At 37.8% G+C, this 21,899-nt stretch overlaps 1 protein-coding gene across 4 annotated transcripts in view; it reads right to left on the bottom strand.

The window, feature by feature from the left end:
- Positions 1-21,899, bottom strand: part of NNT (nicotinamide nucleotide transhydrogenase) — a 43,172-nt gene that overhangs the window by 3,015 nt on the left and 18,258 nt on the right. For all 4 annotated transcript variants that reach the window (XM_064404282.1, XM_064404279.1, XM_064404280.1 and 1 more), the window contains 9 exons: positions 21,367-21,512; positions 19,633-19,828; positions 18,833-19,066; positions 16,727-16,887; positions 15,636-15,815; positions 10,885-11,044; positions 9,457-9,538; positions 1,842-1,960; positions 1,015-1,130 (listed from right to left, as the gene is read on the bottom strand). In XM_064404282.1, the coding sequence (XP_064260352.1) occupies positions 1,015-1,130; positions 1,842-1,960; positions 9,457-9,538; positions 10,885-11,044; positions 15,636-15,815; positions 16,727-16,887; positions 18,833-19,066; positions 19,633-19,828; positions 21,367-21,512 (1,394 nt within the window). The remainder of the gene's footprint in view (positions 1-1,014; positions 1,131-1,841; positions 1,961-9,456; positions 9,539-10,884; positions 11,045-15,635; positions 15,816-16,726; positions 16,888-18,832; positions 19,067-19,632; positions 19,829-21,366; positions 21,513-21,899) is intronic.

The following is a 21,899-nucleotide window of genomic DNA, read 5'->3' as shown; positions in this document are numbered from 1 at the left end:
ATTTACTTAATAAAGTCAAAGCAAGCATGCCTACTGATGACCATAACATTGAAGGGTTTTGAGACTTCAATTTTGAAGTGCCCAATTCCTTGATAGCAATAAAATTCAGGTAAGTGTTCACATCAATACTTGGTGCAACAATCTCTTTACTGTTCATCTGTGTTACTTCATACAGAGGACGTTGAAAAAAAAATCAGCCAGTTTTACCTATTAAGTGTCAAATTAGTTAACTGTGGCACCTTCAGCAGAGAAACTGAGAAACCTTACCTTAACTGTGTCCATTTTTATATCTCAAATTGCAGTATATAGCTACACACACTGCTGATAAATGTATATGTCTGTGACTGAGTATTTGAATGGATAACCTACACAACAACTGAGGCCAGGACTGCATTCAGAACAAAGAATCAAAGATTTCACACCAAGGAAACGCAAGTGTATGTACTTTAGATCAGAGCAAAACTGTTAAGGTAGCTAAACTGTTGGTTCAACTTGGACAGTTTAAGTGCTCTACTTGCCTCAGCTATGTATTTATTTTGGGGTTTTTTTGGATTTTTTGGGGGGATGTTTGTTGGTTTTTAATTATTAATTATTATTTTTATTTAAGCATATTGTTCATTCTTGTATTTCCACCTCAGTATTAAAGTTGTCAACTATAAACTTAACAAAGCAGGTATTAGTACAGAAATGTTTCAGGGCTGCGATCTAAGCAGACCAGCAGACCACCATTTATTCTAATCACATTCTAGTAGAAGCACTCTAATTGATCTTTCTACTGCAGTCATCATGGGTCTCACTAAAGCACTTGATGATGATGATTCTAAACTCATGAACAGTGCACTTGCACACACACACACTCACACTTGCAAAGCACCACCCATTTTATTGGACAGCTTGGAGAAAAGCTTCTTGTGGAAACCAGAATAGTGGAAGAACCCTGTTAGTTTAATCTACAAGCCATGTTTTTAAAAGCTTGCTAAAGATAGGTGATAATTCAGCTTTCGTTAATCTCACCTGTTTCGACTTCCAGACCTCAAGAACTGGCATTCCAGCTATGACAGAGTTTGGATCTTCCTGAGCTGCTGAATTAACTGTATCATTTGCACCAATTACAAGGACCAAGTCAGTTTCTGCAGCAAGACAAAAAAAATAACACTGATGAAAAATTAACCTGAAATCGAAACACTGAGGCTGATGCACATTCTAGTCAGAAAGACCCCTAATGGTTAAGCATGCACACAAGTATTTTACAAACTTTTCAGACAAATTGTATGTGAGAGTTCAAATGTGCTGCCAACTACCTCTAACAAACTACACACATCCACATTCCAATTCCAAGGGACTCATTAGACCACACTGCCACACAAAATTTAAAACTTTTTGATATTTAAATGTGGTTGAATACACACATCTCTTTAATTTGTTTGTGCCTGGCTTTTCTTTTGAATATTCTTCTGAAAAACCTTTAGCGGCAACCTTCTGCCTTTTAAATAAAGATGTAAAAAAGCAAGAGGTTGCCAGTACAATCTGTACAGGTTTGCAGTACCTGAGAGTGTCAAGTCATCCACAATAAGTGACCTAAAGAAGTAATAATAATTTTCCTCTGCAAGGACGGGGCAGTAACAGAGATAATAAAGATACAGCATTTGCCATTTACTTCACAGCCACAAGCAACTGAAAAAAAAGCTCCCCCTACCTCCCCCCACCAAAAAAAGACCTCTACGAAGAGAAACTGGATGGCTTGATGTCTTGACTTTCTATTGTTAAAATCCCTGTGCCGTGCAAAAACAGAATCAAATAAATGATCCAATCTACTGGAAGCTTATGGCTCATGTGCTAACCTGGGAAGTCTTCATTGATTTCATCCATTTCCAGCACAATATCATAGGGAACACCAGCCTCTGCTAGCAGTACATTCAGCTGACCAGGCATACGGCCAGCCACAGGATGAATACCAAACCTAAAAGGGAAGAAACCCCATTAATAAGTTTGGATGACTGTGTTTTATACATTAAAATTGTCACCTGTGACTTAGAAGGCTGAGAAATTCTTAAGTATAAGCACAAATGGCAATTAATAAAATGAAACTGTTAAATTTTAACAGTTCACCTTCCAAGCAGTACCATATTTCAAACCTTGTGACAGATTCTTTTGGACTTTTACAAATGAGCCTTTTAACAGCAAAACTACCATCCACATTAATATGTTTTTCAGGTCCTTTACATCACTGAAAACACCACAGCCTACATAAAATTGCCATGAAAAAGGCAAGGAGACCATGCCACCTTTCTGAAGCAAAAGCACTCCTAGATCTAGAGATGCCCTTAGCAAATTACTTTATTGACTCAGATATGTCTAGAATATGCACAAGAAACACCTGTATGAACACTTCTAAATCCAACAGAAAAATTAACAGCACAAGACTTCAAGCCCAAGAGAATGTCTTGCTGAATTAGGTTAACATGCCGCTTTCTTCTCAGGATTGACCTTAGGAGGAAATGAAAACGGGCAAAAAAAAAGAGATGGGAATGAAAAGGTAGAGAGCTAAAAAACTGTAACAGTTTAAACATAAACATTTTTAAAGACATTTTCAGAACAGCTCAAAAACAACTCAGAATACACTGCTCATGAGTTACTAAAACTCAGACAGACCAACAGGGTGGCACCTGGGTGCTCAAGCATGTATGCAGTTCTGTAAGAGTAAAAACCTGAAAAAGCCAGAATGGAGATGTTAAACTGGTTTAGCTGCAACCACCAAGGACATATTTGGTTAGAAGCAAATCTGTCTCCTGTTTGTACTCTTCTGATCATCTATAGCCCTTACAAGCAAGGCACATCCATGCCTACTGTCCTGTGCACTTTCCATCTTTCCATCTCTGAAGTTACCACCAGATGGAATGCTGACTCACGCACACCAGAAGTGCCTCAGATTAACATTGTATGGGGCTGAAGATAATGTTTAATTCAGAAGTCTACAGATACTTTGGAAGAGAAGGAAAATAGTCAAGAAAAAACTTGGATTTTTGAAGAGAAATTTCTGAACAGAAATACAAGGAAGTCAGGAATAAATGAAAGTAATTCAGAATTCTTCAGAAAGGAGAGAATTACTAATAAATCAACTTGCCCTGACAGATGAATTGTCATATACTTCTATTTTCAACTCCACTGTGATGGGAATGACTGACAGACCACAAGTCACAGTCCAATCAACACAGATCACTTGTGAATTGAAGACTGTACAAATATATCCTTAAATGGGCAACTGAGCACTCCATCATCAAGGCAACACTAATACAATAAAACATGAGACAATTGGAACTCCAGCAACAAAATTAAGGACATATGATTAATTCACATAATACTAGATATCATACAACTTTAAACTCTAGGTTGAAGAGTAGGACAAAAGGTAGTTTTAAAAGGAATGCTTTTAAAGAAGAATGGGAATAGATTGTATTCAGCTAGTAAACATTTGGGACCCTGTTACAAGGCTAATACCTAGAATCAGAAGGAGAGCAAACATACAGCACAAATTACTAACAGCTTATGTTTCACACCACTCAGTAACACAAGCCATGTGTAGTACTGCAGATAGATCTTAAGTATACCAAATGTGATCACTAACAGTACAGTAGGAGAACTCTTATTCTGAAGTACCCTTGAGAAAACTCATCACTCTTCTGGCAGTGAAAATAGATTTTCCAACAAAATTCTCTTTTGTGTCTAATAAAATTATTTGAGTGCCTTTGTGACCAAAGCTGCTTTGGCAATACACAAAACAAAATACTCGTGAGGTTTCTATTAAGTACTATATACACATACAATCTTATTTCAAGGGCTGGAAAGCCAAAACTTAAGCTGCCAAGAGAATGAATTTCACCTTTGACTTCACCACTCCTGGCAAGAGGCAAGGAAAGAAGAAAAGAAAGGGACAAATTATCTTCATACAGGAAGAGTTATGGCATGAACCATCAGTAGTTAGAGACTTCTGACAGACTCTGCTTGAAACCACATACTGTGTATTCAAAAAGTTTGAGAAAGCTGCTCACACAAAAGCTTTTTTGGACAAATACTGAAGTGACTCCCAAAAGTCTGCTTGTAAGAGTCTGTTAACTAAATATGACAGTAGCTTGCCAGTACTACTCAAAACTGGATGTGCAAGAATGTAAAAAAGAATAATTTAAAATTATAGCTTCTCTAAGAGTCATTATGTTACAAGGTAACATTTACACACCTCTGAAGTGAAATCAGCATATCCAATAGAAAGCAGGATTCAGAGTTCAGGTAACTAGGCAAAATAGATATCAGAAATCCTTGATGGCTTATAATGTGTCTAATAAAAGCAGCAATCTTGTATCCAACTCACAACAGCAGCAGTTCTTCAAAGCTATGTGCATTTCAGCAGGTACATTTTATTACATATGCTGTCTCAGATACCCATAATATGAACCTCATTCATGTTCAAAAATTTAACACAAATTATTTTAAAAGAGGAATATGTTTTACGGCAAAAATGCTTTCAAGTGAAAAATTGCAGTTTCTTTGATATTCTTTTGTCATCAGTAATGCAGGAATTCCCTTAGGTTGGTTTGTTTGTTTATTAATCAAGAAGAAATCTTAAACAAAAACACACAGTCACAGTCATGTTGGCTATGACTTGAAACATTACTTTAGTATTTCACTGAAACACAGAATTCAACACGAATTTTTTCTTTTGACCCTGACAAGATAATGTGGGGCTTGCTTACCACCAAGTTGGTGGTAAGTCAAGTGCTGAAGTAAGTATACATCACCTTGCTACTCACACTTCATAGGTAAATAGCTTGTGAAAATAATATTCAACTCTTTTAACCAGCCTCTACTGAATACCTTTTAGTTTTCTAGTTTTATAAAAATAACACAGCACACAAGTTTATGTTTTGAACTTTTTAAAGTAATACAAAAAGTGCAGCATTTTAAGTTTAGATTAAATATCTAAAACTCCTGACATCCACATATCCAGCACTTTCAGCACAGAAAACACTTCATCTGGAGTTGGGGGGGGATAGAAAGGACTGAAGGTGGCTAAAGTAGTATGAAGGCAGTGATATCAAAAAGACAGCTATAGCATGAAAAATGATTGAAAATCTCAGAATAGAAACTACTTTTCATACAGCTCATAAAGTCAGTATCTGTCTTTATTACATCTGGCTAAATAACATTCTTGTAATCAATAGTGAAAGATCTGGCTCACAATAGCAGCACCAAACCCAGTACAGAAGCGTTTCAAGATCACTTCATCAATGTGAAGATAGGGCTCCTGTCATTATACCCAAGCTGGGCAGAGCAAAGTAACATCTGGCTGGTGCCTAATTTAGCTTACTCAAAACTTTAAATGTCATATTTGCCCAAGTGTTTTACTTCACTTACAGATCCTCACATCTCATTCACTTTATTTAGACACCTCTCTGCAGCTCTGTTTTCAGTACAAACAACAATCCATTTTTCTAGGTAACAGCAAGGGAAAAAAACCCACCAAAACTACATGAACAGAGAAGTACATCATTCAAATATTTCACATCTTGAATCCTGCCATGCAACAGCTGCAGCGCAGCATGACTCAGAGTATAATGTTTATCATACCTATGGATAACTGTAGGTTACAAGCATCAACACACAGAGCTAGCCCAGCTAGCTTAGACCTACTGTCATGCTGAAGGCAACACATGCCCTCAAAATCAGTCCTATGGCATGGATCAAGCTTGGTGGCTCTGCTGCAGTCAAGTCAGCTAAATTTAAATTGAGTTAGACAGCTAAATTACACATACTTAAATAAGGGCTGATACTGGCTCCCTGTTTCCAACCCCTATGATTTATGACAGCAGGAGCAAAATGCAGATGGATCTTAGCTCTGCGCCTTCCCAAGAATCCAACTGCAGGCAAAGCATCATATACTGACCTAGTAGGGTCATCCAGAGCTAACCCACATGGAACCAACAGCACACCTACAATACTCCCCCAGGAGAATACAGTTACAGCTGCATCCTTGCAGAAGCCATCAGGCACTGCATGGTTTACAAGTTCTAACTACAGCAATAAAGCACTGGAGCTAAACAGACATGTTGGACTTCAGCTGTCCCTTCAAGTGCAGCATTAATAATTCACAGCCCACACACCAAAGTTGATTCACAACAAACCAAGAACTGACATACAGGTACATAGTTTGTGTTTTCATGCTGTGTACAGCTCAGCTTCCCAGAAACCTGCACCAGCACACATTGTTCTTACGCTGTCTCTCATCAGTGACAGTAATTTCCATCTTGCATGTGAGCTATGCAGTGTGTTAAGGCTGCTTGGGACAGCATCTTAACACCTCATCCTTCAAAATTCTTGTAGATTTTCTTGTACAGCCACAACATATGATGGTTTTAAACTGATACCATAAACAGTTGTAGGCAATCAGTCGTATTTATTATTTTGCAGATAAATATGTAACTGATAATCAGGCACATGTTCTATTACTTTAAAGAAATTAAAGAATGGAGAAAAAAATAGAAACACTAAACACATTTGATTAGAGATCAACCACTGATGTATCAATAAAAAAAACTTAAAAACACAGGTACAACACTAAATTAATACTACCATATTTTCAAAAATCTAGAAAACTCTTGTTTTCATGTGTTCAAAAGTAATTACATTCTTCAGCATCAAAAGACAGAAATGCAATTCCTTCAAGCTATCTACTTTTAAAAGGGTTAAAAAAACCCCAACCCAGAACACTAACTTTCTAGCAACTATTTTGAAATGCTGTTAAAGAGGCAATGTGCATGTTGTCTCTCAACTATGAATTCTCAGAAAAATCAACTTATTAACAAATGTAATTATTTAGAAAGTCTACATAAAGAATAATTTTAAGAGTCCTTCCATACCAAAGTGCATTTTTCTTATGAAGAACATCTTACTATGCAGGAGAACAAAATACATTGATAGAAAATGTCTCAAGGAAGTCATGCTGTGGTAAAAAATAGGACAGTTAACTGGATGTGAATATGGAGAGCATCAACAACCCTTGCATATAAGAGAACATGCAGTTTTAGACTGTAATTATGTTTCTATATACAAAATTACTACAGAATATAGTTTTATTATATAGGAAAAATCAGAATTTCACAACCAGGGTTCTACAAACAACATAACATGTGGCTGATGAACTTTAGTAAGGCAGGAACTTTCAAGAATTTACTTACTTCTAACTTTGCAGAAATACAACACCAGTTGTAGAACAGCCATTTCCTCTCCAAAGCCAATAGATTCTGGGGGCTATGGGATTTAGCCTATAAAAAGTTTCGCTGTTTATCCATCCATGACAAGGGAAAGCTATACTCAAGGCTCAGTAATATCCAGCTTTCTCTGTGACTTTACTAATGCATTAAAGATGTGATCTGCTGCAAGACCATCTCAAGTGAGTGACGATGTTAGCTATGCAACTGAGTAACTGAAACAGTGTAAAGTTTCCAAAATCTCTCCTGTATTTCTAAATTTAAATCCTAGTCAAAGGTTACACACCATGTTATATAATCTGCAGTCTTCAATAAGCATGTTATGGCTATAGGCAAAGCAAATTAAAACAACAGCTTCTCTGGATCAGTGGTGAGCCATGAAACAAAAAACCAGACCATATGACAGTCACAATTTTTCTTGGCACACAATGGGCATTACAGACTGATGCAATCCTGTGTCCATGCTGGCAGCCCTCCACAGCGTGTGTGTGAGAGTGTCACTACATCTGGATGGTGAGTGCATTAGGGTCCCGAGGCACTCCAGGCCTACTGAAACCAGAGGACAACAGCTGCACTCAATGAACACCATGGGAGCTCAGCAAAGTGATGAAAGGCCTGAATTACCACAAACTGTAAATACAGATTTATTTCATTAAAATAGTAGGTAACCACTGCAGCGATCCCTTCCTGAAATTGATTCATTTCAAGTATAAGCCATTTTTTTCAAGGACACATTCACTTTTCTTCCCTGCAAAGCCAACATAAAAGGCAAAAACAATTTTTTTCTTTTTTTTTATTTCATCAAGGTTGGTCAAAAAAGAGCTAACCCCCCACAGAAGGACTGAAAGGAAAGCCAGAAGTATACAAGACTGTCATCGCATTAGCCATGAAAGGGTTTTTTTTGTTGCACAACTAAGGCATCCTCAAATGTGATCTGGACACACACAGAGCTGTTGTTAAACATGGAGAAACAAGGTGTGAAGACTGCTCTAGGAAGCAAATACACCACCACACACCCTCATTTCTCATGTATGCACAAACAAATACATCCATAAAGCAATTTTATATGCAAAATTGCAAAATCCTGGCTAAACACTAACAAGTTATTGCTGCTAAACCCTAGTACTCTACTGTTACCCAACACAATGCTGTAATATGCTGCAAAAGCTTACATGCAACTTTTCAATAAGGTTGGAAAAGTAGTGGAAGAAGAAAAACAAAACCAAAAAATCCTAATTACTAGAGGAATGATTCCAAAGGGAATCATAATTGAAATAAACATATGGAAATCAGAGAATGAGTCTGGCTAACCAGCATCTGCCAAAAAATACCTTGTTCAAAATGAAAACTGAGCCTCGACTGGTTTTAAAATATTAAGTTATCATAATTACAAAACAAGCAAAATTTCAAACTCAGCAAGAAAGACATAATGTTTGCTTTCCAGTACTTTCAGAATCTACAAGGTCTACAGAAAAGCTGAAGGAGGAAAGGACTTGAGGCCAATACTGGAAATCAAAGAATTATCTCTGGTTTTGGAGCAACACTCCAGAAGAATAAATTCATGAGACTGGAGACATGCACTTCCATAATCTTTTCATGAGGTGCTCAAAGAACTCTAATAGCAGTCTTGCCTGCAACAGCAAAATCTTACAGGAACCCCGTAAGTGTAGGTGTAAATTGCTTAATGGTTTGGAGTATCTGCCATAAGAGGAGAGGCTGAAAACTGGGATTCATCTGCCTGCAGAAGAGAAGGATCAAGGGAATCTTATCGCTGTGTATAAATATAGATGGAGGGCAATAAAAAAAGAGAGTCAGATTCTTCTCAGGGATATCCAGGGAGTGGGTAAGAGGCAATGGCTGCCAATTGCAACACAGAAAAAATGGTTTTACCCTAAGGAAGGATGACTGAACATCATAAGAAACTGCCCAAAAGAATCTGTCAGTCTCCATCTCTGCAGACAAGATACTCAAAATCCAATTGGACAAGATTCTAGGCAACTTCCCCAGATGATTCTGGTCTAAGCAAGGAGGCTGGATGAACTAGACAATCTCCAGAGATGTCCTTAACTTCGCTATTCTGTGCCTCTGTCAATGCTGAAAAAAACGTTAAATCAAAACTAGGGGTTTTAATGGAATGAAGAAAACCAACCAAACCAAACCACCTGTAATACTTCTCATCAAGGAAAGCACTTACCTGACATTTTTCCCTTGTTCTCTCAACATCTTCACCAGATCAGCTATTGGGTACTGAGCTTTTGCTGCACACAAACCATAACCTGAAAGAATTTCAAAATTTTAACCTATTTTCCTGTTTTAGTGCAGAAAGACTAGTTGCAGACAATAAGTGTACCTTCCACACAGAGATGGTCTCATAATTAAAAATAAATGAAAGCAATTAAAAAAACCATACATCAGATTCTCATACATTCCCAGCCTGACTACTGTAATTAATCACTTTTTTTATCTCCTGACCACTTACATTGTAGTGATTCGACCAATCAAACTATAAGAGCACTTATTTCACCTTCACAAAAAGACATCTTCCTTTCTATGTTTCAGACAGGTACTTAAAAAAATTTATAAAAGGGCAATTGTCAGGTTACTTCACAACCATTATCCTCAACAGAATTTCAATCTGCTTCATGCAAATCTAGTAGCTGGATATGGCTTTTAGCAGCAAGTAATGTTTTCAGTCCCTCTCAGCTAATACATCAGAGCAACTATACCCAGGATAAAAATAAAAAGCATACATTACTAATGGTGTCCTCAAGGTCTGGCCACAGGAGAAAGAGGCAAACTCCTTGAAGATGATTGCAAGCTTCATCAGAAATGAAGGTAGCTTACCAAATAGAACACTACCTCACTGATGATCTCTTTAAAGTTGAAGCAAAATGAAAGATAGCTTTGTATTTTAGCACTCTTCACATTCCAGTGCTAAAATGAGTTTAACATGATAGTCATGCCATTCAGTTGAAGGAGAAGTCTTGAACTATCCCCTACCTGAATTTTCCTTTCAGGGAACATACTACTAAATGACATGAACAGCCAACATAATCATTTCAGACAATTCAGGTTTTGGTTTTCAGGTTGGGTTTTTTTACTTTAATTATGATATTTATAGTAACTACATTTTGCATGGGGGTTTTTGGCCTTTCTTTTCCATAAACAAATGCAGAACTGAGCAAGTACATGGGAAGTGCAAACAAAATCCTGTCTTTCAGGATTTAACAGATCTGTTGGTACAACTGGTACCATTGGTACTGTAGTTGTGCTTGGAAATTCAGTTAATTTTGTGTACAGCTGTTGCGGTGTAAGCTTAATTTACAAAAGTTAGTCTTTGCTCTGAAGAATTTAAAACACAAATAAAAAGAACAAACTTTGAGGACACACACAAAGAAAAATGAAGTAGTACACATCTCTGCACAGGGGAATGATACCTGACCAGGGAACAAAAACAAATCACATGGACCCAATCAGCATTTGATATGCTGCTGTCATGCTGCAACCTCTTTACTGCTACCTTTTTTTTGGGGGTTTTTTTGTGTTTTTGCTTGGTTGGGGTATTTTTTTTTTAATCACACCCTCTGAACATCTTGCTGTGTATAAGTCAAGAGAGTCTTACCTGGAGTAATAATAATACTATTGGCTTCTTTTATCATTTCAACTGCATTGTCCACATTGATTTCTGTGTGAGTTCCAGTAATTTCCATGGGTTTCCCACCAGCTGTTGATGCAGTGCCATAGCCCCCAAGAATCACATTTGCAAGGGAACGGTTCATAGCCTAAAAGACAAGGATGGTTTTGATCATAAAGGTGAAATCAAAAAATAAAGGTGAGAGTCCACAAAAAAAACTTCTGAAAAAGATTTCTGAAAATATTAAAGGCTTCCTGACAATAGTCTTTATAAGCTGGTTTTGCCTTCTTATAATCCAAAGACTCTTAAAACAGTCTACCACAGCCATCACCAAACATCAGCTTTGAACACATTACATTACACACATAGTGGGAGAGCGCCAATATTTCTCCAAAACAAAAAACGAAACTATGTAAATAGCAAATATTGGTCTCTTTTTGTTCTTAAAAGGGAAGAATATGAAAGAATGCATGTTTGATGACAGAGTTTCTAAGAATTTTTTTACATTGGTATATACACACAAGATATTTTCCATAGTTTTTTACCAATTCAACATGTAATCACAAGACTGCTCCATGACAGAATGGAATCCACAAAGCTCTTGCAGGTAGTACTGAAGCAAAACTGCTACAGCAACAAAACACAAAAGCACCTAATCAGCCACAAAAAACCAGCCATATTGTAAAGTACTGAAGGGGACCATTGACTTACTGGCTGACCACCAAAGGAAAACAAGAGATTTTAACTAGAAGGTTTAGGAGAAGAACACACCCTGAAAATCTGGCACCATTAGACACACAGCCAGGAAAAGCCATTGGCTAAATGCTTTCTTTGGCACGTCTACTTGTGACTGTGGTCCCAAAGCAACATCGGTCAATAACTGGAAATAGGAAAAACTTGGTAACTGCAGGGGAGAAAAAACTTAAGAAGTAGGAAAGGAAGAGGATAAAATGCTTCTTTAATTACACATATGAGTCATGCATCTTCTCTACTAGCTGGGAAACCATGACAAAATTTAGGAATACATCTGGAGAGACACAAATGTAAGTAGGAGGAAGCACAAAATTGTGCTTCCAGGTGTCCATTCTCCAATGGCATTTCAAACCATGCAGTTCCACAGGTTTTTTGCTATAGCCTTAGAAGATATGCCATTCTTTGAAATTTATTATCTAGCAAATAAGCAAAATGATGATGTTAGAACTTCTATTTTTCCTGATAAGTCATCACTGTTTCAGATACTGTAAGGGATGCACACAAGCACAGTGAACTCAACATTTTTTACTGTCTGCAGCACACAGTAGTTCACCCTACTGTGTGTTTGCCCTAAGACACACTGTCCTTGGCATCTATCTCAACATTACAGCAGTTGTGTCAGGTAGGACAGCCTAGACAGAAGAATACCCTCTGCAGATGTTGTACATGCCAAGCTTTCAGGAAGCAAAGCACTTTCTACACATATCTAAACCAAAGACAACAGTCAGACCAAGTCATAGGAAAAATAAATAAATAAATAAAATGTTATTGGAAATCTGAGGATCAGCTAAAAGCAAGCATGAGATTGAAGCACCCTTGCCAGGCTCCACTGCAAAGAGCCAAGAACTTCCAAGAGAAAATGTGGAAGGCACAGAAGAGCCAAGACCTTATCAAGCAATTTTTAACCAACATATCTTGGACAGTGAGAAAACTCTTCTGTAGCCTCTTCCACCACAGACCACAAATATAGAGATATAACGTGCCAGCTTCATCTCTCACTGATAATCCAACAAGTGTCAAAAAGCCCACTGTGCTGAGTGTTGTGAGTAAAAAGTTATCCATTTTTTTTAAGGCTGCAGAGTTAAAACAAGTTGAACCAGTTGCTGTTGAATTGAAGGTTAGCTTCATGTTGCAGTCACCTATTGTTGTGAGTTCTTCTTCAATTACCTGTTAATAGTTGGTGATCAGCCACTGTCCCCCCTGCTGCTTGCCAGGGAGTGACACCAAACCCTGCGGGTAGCAGGGGAAAGCAGTGACATCAGAGCTGGTATGCAGATGAGAATGCATTTCACCAGATTTTGCAATTTTTCAGGAAAAAAACCCTAAAAACAACGAGCCAACATGGAATTAAGAGACCTAAGTGATGTCTAAAGGTAAGGAACTTAATCCAGTGTCTGCTAAAATCCTATTTACTTCTCACCCTAACCTGAAAGATCTTAACTATAAAGAGGACCTGGAATGTTAGACCAAAAAAGTGGAATTTCCTACACTCCCGTGAGGACAGAATCCCCAGCTCTGTCTGCAGACCAGCGGACAAAGCTGCATCATCCTCCTTCTCCGTGCCACGCCTGGGAGCAGTGGGCGCAACCCGTCAACTTCTCCCCACCTGAGCTGATTCTTCTTAATAAAGGCATTAAAAAGGAGAAAGATCTCCTGCCCTATTTATTTCACTGAGGCAAGTAACAACAATGGTCACGAGCTTACAGTCCGGGGAAAATCAAATACCTGAATCCTGAGAACTGCAAGTGCTTCCAGTGTGCCCACAGAAATGTCACAGCTAGTACACAGGAAGGCCAGCATACAATTTGTAAGACTAACACAGTTTGTCCCCTCTCTTGCTCTGTTTCATCAACCCAATTAATGGTTTCTCTTCAACCTTAAGTTTCTTCTGCATCCCATAATGATTCTAATTCCAAAATTGCAATCATCAAGTATTCCCTCCATGGAAAAAAGGAGGGACAAGGACATGCTAACAATCAAATGTTCTGAATAAGATGTATTGTGTTGTGTCTTAAAAGAGTCACAATTCACAGGATAAGCAAACAGTAGAAGACTTTGCTTTTTGAGGTTAAATTCTCTGCCCTTAACTCAGTTGTCATCTGAGGCTTTAAGAGATTAGATGGACTGCGTTTGGACAATTAAGTTACAGTTTTATCACAAAAATTATTTGAAAAATGTTGTAAAAATAAGGTTTCAACTACTAAGATGTTTCCACAAATATCTTTTCACCTGTGCTAGGTAAGTATCAATAAATTGATTTGTTTTGACAAATCATACTAAAAAGTACGGGGGGGGAAAACCAAACCAAACAAAAAAATCCCCAAACCCACAGAGAAAAAAAATTTAAAAAGGACAAAAAACGCCGAAGAGGAAACTTCTGCTTCATTAGTGCAGGTTGAAACACCAAGAGCAGAATTTATTGAAACTCCTGAGCATTTCCATCTCCTGAAATGCAGCGTCAAGACAATGATACTGATTCCCCTGATTATAACAATGCTTTTAAAAGTAATGATTTCCTTTAAAGGAAGTAAAGCAGAAAAGAAAAATTCTGGGCTAAGATCATGTTTTTCTGCTTACTGGGCAGAAATCATACAAAATAATTTTCATTTTACTGGTTGATAAACTTCAGTTGTCCAAGGTTATATAAAGCAGCACAAGATTTCTAGACACTACCTCAAAAACTAAACTTCCTGTAATCTGAGAAACACTGGGGAAAGCCACTCTGTCACTGCTTAACTATTTTGTTAACTACTCCCCCAGGCTTCCTATTTACCTAGGCTCCTCCAACCAGCTCTGTAAGTATTTCAAACCTCTCTTGTGAGTGCTAAGAGACGTGAGCAATATTAAGAAAGGAAGGAGACACTAAAACAAAAATAAAGGTATAGATAGATTACTGGTAAATACACACCAAACAGTTCACATTTTCCCTAAAGTTTACAAAAATTTGATTCTGAACAGAGTTTTTATACCTGTGTTACCCATAAGCACTATTTTTCCACTGATATGGACTAAATTCCTGAATGTATAAAACTAAATATATGAGCTACATAATTTGATTTCCTTTTGATAAGGAGACAGAAAATGTTCAAGAAACAACAAGATTATTTGCAATTCATACCCAGAATTGGTAATTTTAACTTACTTTCATGTAGTTGCACAAGAATACCTTTCTAAGCTTTTCTAAAATTTTTCCTCAAGAATTATACTGAACATTCCTAACATGGTAACAGTACTATTTATCAGTGGAGATGAAGTAAAAGATGATCTCCAGAGCTGAGCAGAGGAAAACATCAGACAGGAGAACCAATCACACAAGAGCACAAATGAAGCAGGATTACACAACAGAATGAGAAAGTTGGCAGCTCTTGCATTGCAAATGGTTTTTTTTAAACCAGTACCTCTCCATCTTTGAATACAAGACCTTTACACAAATGTTCCAGAGAAAAGGAGTTCATTACTAATAGCACAATACAAGTCTCACGACGAGATGAAGCTCAAGCTTGCTGACACACAGCACTGAACTCGTGCAGGCCTGCTGCCACCCTGTGGTACTCCAAAGTAGCTGCTCTGAAGAGAAAAGGGCACACCTTTCTGCACTCCAAAAACCAAACTGTAGATCGCTGCCTAACCAACGAACACACTTCTTAAAGTATCTCCTGCTACATATTAAATCTACCTTAAATTTAACCACATTTTCGAAGCTGTATGACTGAAAAAAAAATAGCTAACCACAAGTAATCATACTTCTTTGAGCCCAGAATAAAACCTTAATGTTTAAGTCAATGCAAGGCTTGCCTCAGTTTTAAGGTGTCTCTCACCCACATGGAAAAATTACTGACATCTAGTCCAACAGTTTCAACCAAGAATTTTCTAGTCTATAAACATCTAACAGTTTGAGATCCAATGACTTATCTTCCTAAAAAACATGGTTAAAAAAGTTTTTTTCATTACTCAGCAAACAAGCAGAGTTTCTCTTGACTTCTTACCACACACATGATGTAAGAGAGGATGGCCCCAGAGGAGCCTATGAGTGCACCAACAATGGTCAGCAAGTTGTTGTTCAGGAGAAAGCCCTCAGCACACAAAGCCCATCCAGAGTAACTGTTCAGGACAGTAATAACCACAGGCATGTCAGCACCTCCAATAGCTGCTGTTAAAGTGACACCCTGGAGAAGGAAAGAAAACACATCAGCAACGACTAAGGAGGACACTCAGAAAAGACACTCAGCCTGCAGCACTGAAAAATAAATATAGAATCATATAATGGTTTGTGTTGGAAGGGACCTTAAGGATCAGACAGTTCCAACTGCCCTGCTTTGGGCAGTGATATTACCCCCTAAATCATGTTACTTAGGGTCCCATCCAACCTGGTCTTGGACACTTCCAGGAATGGGGCATCCACAACCTTTCTAAGCAACTATCAAGTTACTTAGAGTCTATTCAAGTATTGTCAGTGCAGGTATTCAGGCTGAGGATTGGACTTACCAAATCTGCCTTTTCAGAGAGGACAGAAAGATACCCCACCATACTCATGCTCTGCTTAATCACATTTTTTCACTTGCAAAATGATCCTACCACCTACATGGAACTGTTCATACCATTAAGGCATTCATATTGAACAGTCTTTGCAAGACTCAGTTTACAGAATGGCAATATTCAAGCTAAATTTTGCAACACTGGCATACACTGGTGTAAGTGAATGGCAGAAGTTACACATGGAAGTCATCTCAAGAAGTTATCATAACAATCTGTAAATCCAGAGCTCTTTTAGGTATTTTAGGGATTAACTTTCCAAAAAGCCTTCTCAAATATCAGTCTGTCATATAAAAAGACTTCATTAATCACTAGCCACAAAAAGTAAGTATAAAAATGCATTCCAGTTCTCTGGAGCAGTTCTGGTTTACAGCTGGATCTAGAAAAGTCAGTTGCTACTTGTTACTGCAAGTTACTACACAGGCAGGCAACATGTCCACCGTGACTCAGGATGGTAAAATATAATGTGTAAGAAGAAACTTGCAGGACTGGAGAATAAACTCCTTGTATAACTTGTTTCACTTTCTACAATTCCTCAACTTACCATTATGGCTGAGAGTGCTGACACAGAACCCAGGCAAGTAATTCCCGTGGTGTAAGAAGGATCAATCATGTAGGGTATCATCCCACCAATGCTGGCAGCCAGCAATCCTGCATTCAATGCATGTCGACCAGGCAAGAGCAGAGGTGCAGAATTCAGGATACCTGCAATCACACACACTTTCAGATGTGAACATGTACATTCAAGGAAGCCTGTTGCTTACATTCAGAGAAGACTGAATGCAACTCAGCAAAAGAAAAATTAAAAAAGAAAAAAAGGGAGGGGTAGAAGATAAAACAAGTTAGTTGAAGCTGAGCTCTTCTGCTGACTCAGAACTGCAAGACATTCAAACTTCCTCTAGACTCTCAAATATTCTTCTTTAAACTCAATTTACTTCCTAATTTCACTGAAGTGCTCCAGAATAGTTAGAAAAATCTCTTTTCCTTTTGAAAAGCCTTTTTCTTTTTCCTTCAACAAAGCCCTTTCACCTTGTCTCCAGGTCTTTGTATGTTGAATATGACACACAGTAGAAGGAAGCTTTTAGCCGGAATTTCTACACAAAGATTATCTCAGTCTCTCAAAAACTGTGCTCTTAAGAAAATATGACTACACAGATCACACCAAGTACAAAACATTCCTGTTTTCAAATGCATTAATTTCACAACTACCCTCAGTCATATGGAACTCCCACAGCTTCCCACATCTGCAGAAACTTGAGGGGAAAAGGCGGTTTTTTTGTGTGATTCAGTTCAAAAAGACAGTCACATTTATTTCATACTGGGGTTTTTTTTCAAACCACATGACAAAGGGTTGAAACAATGGAAGTTTCCCAGTAATTATTTACATCAGAAATAAGTGTCTCATTTAGATTTTAGAAAAAAAAAATTAAAATTTATTTTAATTTCATTCACTTTCATTTCATTCATTTTAATTTTCTCATAAAAATTTGTGAAAAGCTGAATTCAAGGGAAAGAATGAACTGATGGTCTCAGCCAGGGGAGTCAAAGTGTGTGACTTAGTACCCTTTTCCATACCATAGGATCAGTAGTTTGTTAATGGAGACAAACTTCATATTTCATACCATGATGATATGAAAATGCAAGGGAGAAAACAGTAAACAGTAAACAGAAATAGGAGAGCAGGTTCAAACAGGCAGTGAAGTTTACCAGGGACATGCGCACAAATCACTGAGGGGGTACAATGGAGAGAGAAAAAGTAACTCAGAAGAAATAAATGAATAACCACTTAGCAGAGATACATCAGAAATACATACTACTGACAAATCCTTCAAAAGATTATTAGAGAAGACAGCTTTCCATCCTTGTCATATTTCCTCCTTCAATGGCTGGTCTCACAAACATTGAAGAAAGCAAACAGATGTTTCCCAAAGGAACTATTGCAAAGTTAACAACAGTATTAGTATGGGAAGCTCTTAGCCTGAAATTCCTAGTACAAGTATTACCTCAGCTTCTCAAAAGCTGTGTGCTTACAAAACCAAAAATAAATGCAATAAAGAAACCTTCACATGCATAAGAATCAGGAATTAGTGAGTATTTAACTTAGAAAACATATTTGCTAAAACAGCAAGAGGCACGGAACATGGAGTCTGCCAGTAGGTAAATAGACAATGAACTGAATGGTTTAAAGTGAGGCAGCCTCAATACTGCAGGCTGCCTACCTTAACGAAGAGTGCAGTGTTAAGAACAAAACCCTAGAAGTATTACTAGTGCTCACCGAATCCAGCAATATGAGAGTTTCAATCAAAATGTCTACTCAGAAATACAAAGTTGTGATCATAAAAGTTCAATAAAATGAATTTGAGAAAAAGGATCAGGTAGTGTCTTAACACCAAAGCAACACTTATTTCTAGACAAGATGAATAATATTATGTCAAAGCACTGAAGACAACTTTTCATAACTAAAGCTGTACACAAATTAAATAGAATTAGAAAGAAAAAAGTACACTCGTAAAAATTACACATACAAACTTTTACCTGGTCCAAAATACAATGTTTTTTTTCCAATTACATAGCAGTCTAAAAGTAGAGCTAAATTGCAGGGGAAGAAAAACCCTTTAACTAACATTTAATTCTGAACAGAAGGTCTCACCTTGCAGTTTTCCATATGCAACAAGAGAGCCACTGAATGTCACTCCACCAATGTATGTGCCAAGATATGCCACAATCTTGGTGAGGTTTGCAGCAGGATCAGTGGCGAAGTGAGGATATTCAATCATGTACTCTGCTACACAGGTGAGTACAGCAGCCAAACCGACCAAACTGTGGAAAGCAGCCACTAGCTGAGGCAGATCTGTAATCTGGATGCGTTTAGCAATTGTCAAACCTATTGAGAGTTGAAGACAGAAGGCAAGTCTTAGAAAACACAACCCACCTGTTCAGATAGAAATTAGTACAGGATGGTTCAGTATGCAATGATTACACATACACAAGTCTGTTCCAACTAGAAATCACTATGACATTGAACCAAAGGTTGCACTTGTGCATTTTGTGCATGAAAAATAGAAAGATTAAAGCATATAATGTACTAAGAAGCTTCACCAAATATTGAGAAATTCATTGTTTTCTGTGACAAAAGCACAGTGTGAAAGAGAGAATTTGGCAATAGTGGGTCAGGAACTGAAGTATAAAGCTGGGCAAGATCATTGACCTCTGACACAAGTTTCCCTATCAGAGATGATGTGGTCCCACTTTTCAGTCAGCTCATTCCTTATCACATTGTGAAGCATTAATAAAAGCTGTGAAAGTTCCAAAGTTATTTGCCAAATAATTTTGCACGAGGCACAAATGTCAGTTAGTCAATTCATCTGGGAGCTATACAGTATTTTAAGTACATACAGGTTTCATATATGCATATATGGAACATAGATTGTTAGTTCATCATACACATACCTATGGTCCCACCAAGTGCCATTGCACCTGACATCTGTGCCAACAATTCAGGCGAGGGATTAAGGCTTCCAAGAGTTGCGGCTAAACCTCCTGCAACACCAATCATACCCAAAGCATTTCCAAGACGAGCTGTTCCTTGGGTAGACAAACCAGCCAGGGCACCAACACAGCACAGTCCTGAGCCTAGATACATTACCTTTAAAGTAAGAAAAAACATCAGTATGAGGTAGTCACAAATTGCATTGCTACAAAAACATCTCTGATAATTACACAAAATGGCTGATTTCTCCAGAATGTGTTTAAGTCACAATTCTTAATTAAAATCAAGAAACTGACATACAGGATGAGGTTTTGGCCAATTAAAATGTGATATCTATAAAGCTTTTCCCTCACTTGATAACCCTTTTTTATCTGCAGAAGGAATACTAACTAAAGCCAAACCAATTTTCCTCATCATTTCAGAAGCAACCTTTCCTTTAGCACAAATCCAAAGCTATATGGTCCTGTTCATTATAGGGATAGTTTCAGAATTTGTTTATGGCAAATTTGAACTAAGAAATAGTTTAGATAGTTCTGAACTACCAGCAAGAGTGTGGCCAGAAGGAGTAAAACTGTGATCTTTCCCCTGTAGTCAACACTGGAGAGGCCACACCTTCAATCTTATGTCTAGTTTTGGACCCCTCACTCCAATAAAGACACTGGAGCAAGTCCAGAGAAGGGCAACAGAGCTGGTGAAGCACCTAGAGCACAAGTCTGATGAGGAAGGAGTTGAGGGTGTTCAGTCTGGAGAAAAGGAAGACCAACGGAGACTTTATTACTCTGTACAACTCCTCAAATTGAGACTGTAACCAGGGAATTGGTCTCATCTCTCAGGTAACAAGTGAGAGGACAAGAGGAAATGACCTCATGGGCAAGATTATATTAGATATCAGGACATTTTCTTTTCATGGAATGCATGGCTAAACTTTGGAACAGGCTGCCCAGAAAAGTGACGGAGTCACCATCCTTGGAAGTGTTCAAAAAAACTTTTGGATGTAGTACTTGAGGACATGGTCTAGTGGTGACCACAGTGGTGGTGCAAGGCTGACAGTTGGACTTGATGATCTTAGAGGTCTCTTCCTACATTAACGATTCTGTGGCATTCTATAACTGTTTGTTTGCAAAAAGTATAAACACACTTACATGAACTGAGTTATATATGTCCAGATAATTGACAAAACACAAACACATTACATGCCCCTGCCACAACAGTATGTTTGGATTCATTTTTTCCAAATGCACAAGGCAATATCAATTTATTTTTCTTACTATTAAAACAAATGTAAACAAAAGTTTACTATAAAAGGTGTTATAGGTAAAATCCCTATACATCCCTCTGGGCTGAAAACTGATCCCATCCTTTTTTAACTGTCATGTCAAGTTGAACTTTCAGAAATATTTAAAACAAAGACTGATTTCTGTAGTTACCATATTATTTAGACTGCAGTTTAAGAAAGCAGTCCAATAAATAAAAGCACCTGCTATGTTAACACAAAACCAAACAACAACAGAGCTTTTAAAGTATGTTACCTATGTGACTACAAGCTTACAGTTAATCAGCTTCAGATTGGCCTTGTGGGAACATGCAGCTGATGGAAAGACCTTGGATTATTTGTTATTTACTCCTCCACAGAACAGGCATGAAGAAACATAACACTGAGCACTGGGCTAAGAGCCATGAAGTTATCTTCTTACTTGTTCAATGTTATAGCCACCGCTGAGAGCAGCTGCATAGCCTCCTACAAATACACCACCAGGGAGCAGGTACAAGTAGTTGTACTCAGGAGGGTCTGTGGGACGTTTGAACATATCCAGCATTCTCTGTGTAACTAAAAAGCCACCTGGACAAAGTAAAGGAACAATCTTAAAAAAAAAAAAATCTGAAATCAAGCACATGCCAAGTTATAAGAGAAATATTTAGTATGATACCATATTACCATACAATTCAACAACCAATAAAGCTAGTAACCTAGAAAACTACCAGGAAACAAAGGTATAATCAGCGTTAGATCTTGCTGTCTCTTTTAGCCTTTGGAAGAAATTCAGAAGAAAAGGAGGAATTGCTCTGGCTTCATACTGTATACTGACTGTAGGATACAGCTTAGTTTATGACTGTGTTCCTTTCCCAACCTGCTCTAGCAAAAGCACTAGTTTTAAGCCACATTGCTCACTTTGTTGCCTTTTATTATTGAAGCTGGGACTTTTGAAGCTCGAGAAAACAGAATTTT

Source organism: Passer domesticus, chromosome Z (genome assembly GCF_036417665.1).
Source record: "Passer domesticus isolate bPasDom1 chromosome Z, bPasDom1.hap1, whole genome shotgun sequence".
Lineage (NCBI taxonomy): Eukaryota > Metazoa > Chordata > Aves > Passeriformes > Passeridae > Passer > Passer domesticus.
Note: the sequence above shows the minus strand (reverse complement) of the source record. Positions and strands in the feature narration are given on the sequence as shown.